Source organism: Actinia tenebrosa, unplaced genomic scaffold (assembly GCF_029948245.1).
Source record: "Actinia tenebrosa isolate PJP-AT-01 unplaced genomic scaffold, QUT_ActTen_1.0 PGA_scaffold6__47_contigs__length_16458017, whole genome shotgun sequence".
Classification (NCBI taxonomy): Eukaryota; Metazoa; Cnidaria; class Anthozoa; order Actiniaria; family Actiniidae; genus Actinia; species Actinia tenebrosa.
In genome coordinates, this window is record NW_028292583.1 from 15,116,622 (window position 1) to 15,126,646 (window position 10,025).

The window sequence follows — 10,025 nt, forward strand, 5'->3', positions numbered from 1 at the left end:
ATACGTTTTGATGTTGATAGAAAAGGCTCGCGGAAGAGAAATGGCCGCTAGAAAGAAGGCGAATAATGCACTTGAGAGAACTAAAAATGCTGAGAAAAAATCCTTTTATTTACGTCACAAGTTGGACGCTCTCACAGATAAGTTATTCATCTATGGTATAAGAATAGAACGAACATTTTTGAACTTGGAAATTTGCAGATATAAGAGTCAAGAGAAGCAAAACGAATGCGATGGGAAAGAAGACAGAGTATGCGTCGAGAAGCTTGAAAAGGATATTTCAAAAGTAGAGCAACTTGAATGGGAATACAAAAGCGATGTTAGAGTTTTATTAGATAAAAGAGATACGATAATTAAACGTCTAGATGAAGTCGAAAAAAGAATTGCAAGTAAGAACGAATGCGTCAAGATTTTAGAGAAGAGACTTATGAATTTTTCTGAAGTTTTGGAGATTGAGAAAATGAAACGAGAGTTGGAAAACCAGAGACAAACTTCGAGAGCTCAAGTTTTGATTCAACTTCGGAGATACTTGGAATTAGCAAAAACGAGAAAATCTAGAGCTGAAAAAAAGATAGAAAGACTTGTCAAGGTTATAAAAGAGATAGCTGTGAGCTTAGAGGTACAAGAAAAGGTGACTTTACGATCCAGGAAGGAAGTAAACCGTTTGTTGTTGTCGAAAAAAAAATACAGCACATGCTAAGAAGTATTCAATTTATGGCGGGAAAATATGACTTTAGCAGAACTTTGCAAACGAAACTTATAAAGAGAGTACAACTCAGACATAAATGGTGTTCTAAGGACAAGAAATAAGTGAAGTTGAACTAACTTGCCAGCTGAGCCGAAAAATTACACCATAAAGGTCGTGTTCAGAACGACGCTGTCTTTCTTTAAAACTTCTCTCTGGCTATCTCCTTCCGGGAGAAAATCAAGTGCACGTCGTTTCGAACAAAACCTGTTTTATATGGTTTAACGACAAACGCTTGCTTGTATGCCAATTTTTGTTATTGATGAATTAATAAAGTCATGTTTAATGATTATAAATATATGTTTCTCGTAAATAATTCACTGAATTATTTCAGTTCAAGGTAATTACTGGGTTGCCTGTGGCAGTCCAGCCGGGGTGAAATGCCTTTTTTCATGGGTTGCCCGCTGTAATAAGTGTCCTATTGAAATCTGTGAACTTCGCAAACCTCGCTACCTACTACTCCTTCACACGCTTCAGAGGGACGCTTTCTGTAATTTCTAAAATAAGCTTACTTTAGTGTCCTTTTGACTGTTGTGATCTTTTAAAACTAGGTTGCTTATAAGCCTGTATAAATTCGATCAGACGTTATATTTTATTATTCATATGAGCAATATCGATCCGCGAAAAGTAGACCTATGCTTAAATGCTTATATAGAGGCTCATGGAACTTGCACAAAAATTATTATTTGCAAGAAACCAGCAAAGTTGACCTGATTTGGTTAGTTCTTATATATAGTTTTCTTGTATGCTGATTTCAGGGAACCAGGCTGACAGCACCATACCTGTTCTTCGACAACTCGAGGTAAGATATTTTATTTCATTTGCTTTGAAATAATTTTTGAAAGTGAACGATGAATAGTTTTTTCTAACACAACAAGCGATTGTTCATCATGTTTTTCATGAAGTTTCAAGTACTGATGTAACAAGACAACCTATAGGCGTTCACTGGGTTGCCTGTTTCATGCACAGAGACCTAGTACAGCTCTGAGGAAGTTTGCAATGTTTGCCAAAAGATAATGAAATGTTTCACAAAGAAAACAATGATTTCGTTTAACTCATCTAATACGATCTTCTCCTTTAAGGTCTTCTCTACATAATATTACGATAATTGCAGGTTCTGCCCTTTTTTAGGCTACAAAATAAAACGTTTTGCGTTATGCATGTCACATGTGAATTTGATCTTGCGCCATGACACAACAAGACCAAATATCCCCCAATGTTCTCAGTCAGAATCAATAATTAATTTTCTTATTTTTTTTACCATCCTTTGTTATATTATTTACTAGGGTGGCTGTTCATTTTCATTGCCACTAAAAAGATTGCCTTATCGTTAAATCTAATAAAAATGGATTAAAAAAAGGATAAATATGTTATGTCGATGACATGAGATTTGAACCAAAGCCAAAAATAAAATACAAAAAAACGACTCCACTTTGCCATACCCCCGAGACATCCGCAGAGCTGAGGCGGCGTATGGACTTCGGACCTGACGGCGATTAAATCCTTCTGCCCTTGGGTGTACGAATTACGCAAGAAAATGTTCTAGCCGAAGCATCAGGGGAGAGACCAGCCGGCCCCCAGACCATATCGGCTAATCCCTTGCATCTCTGCCACGCACGGAATCGGTTGAAATCAAAATGTTAAAAAAGTTTAGTCTATTCGGTGCATTGTTTTCACGGCTATTGTTATGCTGATTTACCTGAAACTGTGGTCCAGTGGATAAATCGTTGTCGTTCAAGATACTGAGTCAAGCTCGTCTGAGGAGGGTTAGCACTTGGATGGGTGACCTAAACATTATACATACTCACGCTTTTGCTCCTTTTTTCTTTTTTTTCTTTTTAAAATAATAGAATATAGAATAGTGAAACTTGAAGTACACTTGATTCGCAGCCACACCCCCAATCAATCACTTTGATAAATTAGTCATCGATCGGCAACTGTCACTTGAATATAAATCAGACAGTTTGTCCGCAAAGGACTCTTGGGTAGTGTCATAAAGACCTCTTGGTACTATTGCGCAATTTTAGCATTTTCTGATGTAGGACAATACGGAGACACGCAACGCATTTTTTTGACCCAGCAAAAACTCACAAGTTTCATACTTTTTACTATTTTCTTATGACTCATATATTTAATCAAATTATCGGATATCAATACGATCCATCGATATACACACTTGAAGCTACTCGAGTTCTTGGACGTACGTGCCCTTGTTGAAAAAAATGCAGTTATTTTCACACGATATTGCATAAAGTAAAACTGAGTTCGTTTAATGAGAAAGAATCGCCTGCCGTTTATATTTTATTTACAAAGTATAAAGTTAGAATCGATAAAGCTGTTTTCAAAATGCGGTGTTGTCAAATCCCTGCACAGATTTTCCTTCGATATTATTAAGTTGGGATTCACTGGTCTTCTGCAATGCTCTGAGCCTGAAAAAGAAAGAAAGAATAATTCAGATAGAGATATGTTACAGAAAGGTTGAATGACCCGGTTGGGGAACAACTTGGATAAGCTAGATAGGCAACAGAGCTTTTATTTAGCAAGGCAACGCGCGCTAAGCAAAAGAGGCACTAGAGGCATTGAGGTTAACGACGAATTAAGACAACGACGAATGACAAAAACAAAAACCTGTTAATACAGCAACAAAAGTCAACGGCAAACGAAGACGACGACGACAACAGCAGCAACAACAGCAACAACAACCACAATGGCAACCACAATGATTCAACAGCAGCAGCGAACAACACTGTATGACGGCTGCAACGACGATAAAACTATAAACGATAGTAATAATAGTAATAATATTTTTGAGAGTTCGTGTTTGTAATCTTTAACCTACTTTGTCAGAACGCAGATAAAGCCGACAAGTACGACCAGAACAAGAAGTGCCATGATCCCAATAGCAATGCATAATAGAAGCATAAGGTTGTCATCTTTGGTCTTAACTGGAAGTAAAAAGGCAGAATTATTAGGAACACAGAAAATATATATCCGTTCACGACTCTCCCACCGGAGCCATTCAAGTGGTACGGCAAAGGGGTACGGGAGGGGGTACGGCAAGGGGAGATTAGGTCAAGGGTTTAATAACACTAAATGTATCGGGTAAACAGTTAAAGAGGAGGAATCATTGTGGCGTAGCAGTGTGGTGCACTTGGGTTTGATTCCAGAACTTGGCTCCACATGTCAGCAGAGTTGTTAGTTGTTAGGAAATTTCTCCGGTTTTTTACGGTTTTTTACCGCCTCCAAAAACTGAAAACCTAAAAAATGCTAAATTCCAATTCGATCTGTTATAGTTAACCTTGGTCTAGCTTATTTGATCAACCCAGAGGTCGTTCCAGGGTTCGATCATCTGTGAGTTAATGCCCTGACTTTGATTTTTTTTCTATAGAATATAAACATTTAATGTATTATTTATCACGTATCATTCATACAAGGCATACTTACTGAGGTTTTCTATTTTTCTTTGTGCACTTGTTTCTCCTCCACAACCGACGGCAGTGGTCGGTTCGGTGGGATGCATCGTTGTCGCAGGTGTTGTTGCTGTTGTTGTTGCTGATATTGTTGTTGTTGTCGTTGGAGCAGACGTTGTCGTTGGAGCAGGCGTTGTTGTTGTTGGTGATTTTATCGTTGTTGTTGATGTAGGAGGATGTATTGTTGGAGTACGTGTTGTCGTTGAATATTCTAAACAATATAAAACAATTTTTCAGTAGTCAACATCAATCAAAATAAACCCGTTTACCTAGCCAGGGCTTAATGGTTTCACATTTCAGCGGAGAACATCTCATTCTCTCATAATATAAATATTCTTTCTTATTTGCAGTAACTCGTCTGACTTGCTGCATGTCCCTTATTAGCCTTTCCGTAAATCATGATCAACCTGTCCTACCTTATTCATCCTTTAAAGATAGTGGATAGTTGAAGTGTTACTACATTTAAAGTTAGACAAAACAAACCTGGTGTGGTTGGTGCTGTGGAAATGGGCCAACTTGACGTCGGCCAACTTGTTGCTAAAGGTGAAGGGCCTAGATATTTCAAACACAGTCAGTTAGTCATTGATATAAGCGTTTTCAGTTGAATGCAGTGAAACAGTAGCATATATTCACCATTTTCTATACATCGGTTCACTAGTCAAACACAAAGCATTCAGTCGAGGTTGCAAGGTTCAAATTCGAATAATCCTTTGAAAGTACCTTGGCGCCTCGCTCGAGCGCTTTGTGTTTGACCAGTAAGCCGATGTGATAACATGTGAAACGAGCTTCTATTATCAAATGGACCGATTAAGGTTAGACTTGTTACAAGTCTCGCTCGCTAAGTGCTTTCCGTTGCTAAATTGAATTCCAATAATGAACTTCCGGTTTCGACTGCTTTCCGCCATGGTAACCGGAAGGGCACTATTTGAATCCAAGCTTGCAAGGGGAAAAATTAGCGAGGGGGAGTTGGAGCAAGTCTACAGGTTAATGTCAGAACATAGAAAAATTGATTGATGCTATTTTTCCTTAGAAACTTACTGGCTATACTTGTCGTTGGCGTTGGAAGACATTCAGATGATGTACAGTTCTCGCAATACTTCGCAGAGCAGTTCAAAGTACAGTTACCAGTACTGCAGGTTTGCTTACAGTACTTCACTGATGAGGTACATTCAAGTGAACAGCCACCATTGGTACACTCTTGTTCACAGAACGCCGACGAGCAGATCACTCTTTTGCAACCCTCGCCACAGATTTGCGTACAGTTTGATGAATTTTCCCCACATTTCATTGACGTGCAATTCTTGTTGCAGAATTGATGTTCAACGTTAAGTGCTTTGCTATCCATGAAACAAGAAGTTGGTCCTTCTGTGGTACAGGATTGACTGCAGTTAGCAACATTCTCGTCGCACTTCATTGTACAGTTTTTACTTTTGCACGATTGCAGACATGCTGCAGAGAAGCACTCGATCGTATTGCAATCACCTCCACAATGCTGCAAGCAATGCGTCGTTGCATTGCATTGCAAAACGTCGCACCTTCCTTCGCACAGTTGACCACAACTCTCGGAATTTCTGTTACAAACGATTCTTTGGCATTTTCCAAAACAATTTTGCATACAATTCTTATAGCTACAGGCCATAGATTTTGGACAAAGGGACATCGGCTCCATGCAGCTTTGAGAGCAACCAGTCACCAGTCCAGGAATACCATTAGCGCAGTCCAGTGAACAGTTTGGCCATCCACAACCTTCCTGGAAGCATTGCTTGGATAATGTGTCAATTTTGTCACAGTCCTTGTTGGTATTCACTTGAGGATTACCTTCGTACGTGCAGATCCCACTGTTGCATTTCGACTTGCATTTTCTTGCATTGCATTCAAATTTGCAATTTCCATATAAGCATGTCTGTTGACAGTCGTCCACGTTGCTTGTGCACTGCAATGTACATGGAGGGTTTCTGCAATTCGTCTTCTGTATGCACTTTCTCTGGTCACATATTGTGTTCCTACAAGTCCCAGTGCAATCCTGTTGACAGACACCACTTGCATTCCTGGTGCACTCCAAGTTGCATTCCCCAGAACATGTCTGCTTGCAAGTTTCTGAATGGCACGTCATGGCAGTATTCTTGCAATACGACGTCGAACATGTTTGAGTGCAGTTCTCTGTATTGCAGTAGCAGCTTCCGTCGTAGCATTCTTGGCTGCAGAAGCTTGGAACGAGACACCGGTAGTTCCCTGGGCACCCCGCACCATTACTGCATTGTTGTAGACAGCGTCTGATAACAGAAGAGTCATAATCAACACTGATACTATATATATAACATTTTTATTTTACGTTGTTGTGATATGGGGACACTTTGTCAGATCTCCTTAACCAAAAACTCTTGTTATATGTATACGACACGCTCCACACTTACTCATTTTATAAGTAAACGACTCTCCGCAACGGCGGTGTCAGATTTTCATGGGCGCTATCCATCAAACCACTTTTTGAGATGCTCATGTCAGATCTGTATCAATGCTTTCGGATTTTTGTCTGCGCTTTCAGTACTAATCAGAGATGTTAATGGTTTGAGCATATTGGACCTTTGCATTATAACGAATCATTGATATACTTCGAGATTTCTTCAGCAATAGCGGCAACGCAGTACCCAGTATAGTGCTAATTAAAGCATGCAAACGCACGACAAGTTATTCAATAACTCGTAAATGAACTGGCATACTTCTGTATAGCTAACTCATAGACGTGACTAACTTCTGTTTTTATAAATACGTTCAATTATCAAGGATAATCTAGTAGTGCTTACCTATAGCCTTGTTGAGTAGGGCAGCTAGAGTTACAAGTGTCGCTTCCGTTACATTTCTGAATACAGGTTAAGTTTCCCAAAGATTGGTTACATGTGTTGTACGTCGTCCCGTGAACAGAGAGGAAAACACAGACAAGAAGAGATAGGATCATCATTGATAGGAACGTTGGCCAGTTCATTGTGATTTTGTTCTGTATAGAACAAAAAGTACTAATAGTTAAGGCAACAAAGTAACTGTGGAAGATTTGCTTACAACTGTTTTTATTGCAACGCGCTAATCGAGACAGAAGTCGCGACAGGCATAGACATTTTCAATTCAATCAAATTAGTCATTCCCATGTACCTTTACGTGCTCTAAGGATTTATGTGATTAATGATTCAATGGAAATGATATTTTTCTAAGTGGTAATTATATTGCATCTTATTTTCATATAGTTTATTGTCCTATCACGAGAGTGACCAAGGCGTAGCAATGGCAATGAAAACGGTGGTAAAACTGATGAAACTTCAAATACGCACTTCGCAATCGACATTAATATTTGAAAGTTTTCGACCAAACTTCTGAATGAGTGGCCGCGATGTGTTATATTATACTTATGCTCAGCGCGTTATACCGCACGTGTCGTTGTACACATTGGATGACTTTATAAAAAATTAAGAGTATTATCTTGATTAAACCAGTTAAGGGTCACAAGTCAATCAATAAAACCACAAAATGCTTCTGGTTTGTTTCTCTTTTCTTTTTCTCTTTGATATAACATAATGGTTGCCAAGAAGCAACCCTGAAGTAAAACCCTTGTGGGGGAGGCCTACAATGCCGGATATAAAACGGCTCAGTCTGCATCGTGATTGGATGAAGGGTAATTTCGCGGGTTTTGATTGGCTTAGAGGGAAGAGTCACGTCGCCAAAGGTTCTTCACTTCCAAGAGAACGATATCGTGTGACAGACCTATCTGTTTTTGCAAAATATTTTTTTGCTTTCAGGATACTCAAAATTTACGAAATACTTGGATAAGAGGAGAGACAAAATACGCAGGTCTTTGTTTACGTTACTGCTCGCTCTCTTCCAAGTTCAAAAGCAAACAATTGCGCATTATCTATCCAAACTATCCAGTTATTTGCATGTTTGTCATTACTCTTTCTCTATTTGTAAAATAAAGTTCAAGGTCTGCCAAGTAATCTAGTGACGTTTATGATCAAAATATTGGACGAATTACGCCAGCTTACGTCATGTAAGTGATTGTTTTTTGAAAATACATTAAATTCTCAAGCATGATTAGGTGACAATTTTGACAATTTTATATATTTTGATTGGGGAATTATCGTTTTAAATGTAATTAATCGAAAGTAAAGTTAGACGGCCTGAAAATATAGTTCAAAGATTGATTGACCTCTTCATACAAAATTCACTGTAATGGCATTTTAATGGCATAGTCTAGCAAGCTAGGCACTTCGATCGCATTATGCGGTTGACATGACAAAGCATGCACTAGCTAGCGTGGAAAGGAATCCTTTTATTGTTCCAAATGATAGCTTTAGCGATTCCCGTATAAACACCGCACGGTTATCTTGGCAAAAATTCACAAACTTCATCCCCCATGCGTTGCTAAGTGTTATGCCATGGAGAATTAAAATGTACTCCAACTTTTCTAGAAAAGACAGCGCATTTACACATGAGAAGCTATCTGGGTTTAAACCTAGCTTTTTCCGTAAGAAAAATACCTGTGTTTTCGCTTACCTTCTATTTGTTGACTTAAAATTAATTTCCAGTTGTTCGGTTGGATTTCACCGCCAAGACAATCGTAGTTGCAAGAACAGTTATAGATAAAATTAGAGCGTTTCCGGCGGGAAACACGTTGTCTCACTGGGACGAACTTGATGGTTTCGATTCCAAGTCACGAATGACTCTTATTAAGTGAATGGATTGGTAAGACTTCAGAGGAGCCCTCAACCTGATGATTGATCAAAAACATCTATACTAATATTTACACTTTGAAGAATATCTTTATGAAGACGTGCAAGACGATTGGAGGGATTGCGGAATGTGTGTTGCGACGAGTTTCAATTGTTTGTTTACGATATATTGCATTTATCTGCCCAAAGGTATCCACAGCAACCCTAGCATTGCCATTACCCACATCACATGTAAAAAATGTAAAGTTTATTCGAAGCTACGTCATTCGACTTGATGTCATATCATAATCACTGTAACATTGTTAGTTATACTTTGGGAGCATAGGCAAAGATAATTGAGGAATCTTCCAACAACCTAGTGCCGACTTTTGTCAGTACCACATGTCCATATCTTTCATTCCCTTCCTTCCTTCCTTCCTTCCTTCCTTCCTTCCTTCCAGTCTTGACTTTGGCCATCCATCCATTGCCTTCGTTCAGTCTCTCCCTGCGAATCCCGCCTTCTACTTGTCTTCTTTCTTAGTCTTCCTACTTTCCTCAGTGTCTTGTATGCCAACTGTAGCCTTTTTCATTCAGTTCCCCATTTTTCCCTTGCCGCCTATTCCAGCATTCGAATTTATCTCAATGGTTCATTTGTTTCGCGCAATTAATAAAAACAGCAAAGAAACTTTATAAGTTAGCGATGTTTACTCACTTTATTGGGCATAGGAATCAAAGTTTACTCAGCTGATGTCTGCAATAGCGCTTCAAAAGCTACGGTCGCTTAAAATATTTGCTGGCCAAACCTTTCAACTGCCCGTTTACGAAAATCTTCATGATTTATCAGAATACATAATAGTGCTTTGATTTGCTATTGGAAAAAAAGCCATTTGATTCTCACACTGGACGTCAGTTCCGAGTAAGTACTCAAGCAGACCTAAACAAAATCAGTAGAAATAAAAGCGGAAATCCTCTATCAACGTCGACTAACAAAAGCATTCAAACTTGAACAAAAGGATATTGAAGATATTTTTTCTTTTTATTGAAACTCTTTTCGGCTCCAGAAGCATGAAGTTAAATCCTGCTCTTGGGTTACCTGTGGCAGCTATTTCGCGCGCG

General features: G+C 38.9%; 1 protein-coding gene across 1 annotated transcript; it reads right to left on the reverse strand.

The window, feature by feature from the left end:
• Window positions 1-2,991: 2,991 nt before the first annotated feature.
• Window positions 2,992-9,047, reverse strand: LOC116308818 (uncharacterized). The gene is made up of 7 exons (XM_031719317.2): window positions 8,755-9,047; window positions 7,017-7,207; window positions 5,251-6,485; window positions 4,696-4,764; window positions 4,187-4,423; window positions 3,582-3,687; window positions 2,992-3,171 (listed from the first exon to the last, which is right to left on the reverse strand). Exons 2-7 carry the CDS (start codon window positions 7,193-7,195, stop codon window positions 3,084-3,086), a joined length of 1,914 nt encoding a protein of 637 aa, XP_031575177.2. The 5' UTR covers window positions 7,196-7,207; window positions 8,755-9,047; the 3' UTR covers window positions 2,992-3,083.
• Between the last annotated feature and the right edge of the window lie 978 nt (window positions 9,048-10,025).

What these genes read in the sequence shown, in the direction of transcription:
- LOC116308818 (XM_031719317.2), bottom strand. Translation starts at nt 7,195, where the DNA reads ATGAACTGGCCAACGTTCCTATCAATGATGATCCTATCTCTTCTTGTC. An exon ending in GCCAACGACAAGTATAGCCA is followed by an intron (nt 4,765 to 5,250) that starts GTAAGTTTCTAA and finishes TGAAATATCTAG; the next exon opens with GCCCTTCACCTTTAGCAACA. An exon ending in AAGAAAAATAGAAAACCTCA is followed by an intron (nt 3,688 to 4,186) that starts GTAAGTATGCCT and finishes TTTTACTTCCAG; the next exon opens with TTAAGACCAAAGATGACAAC.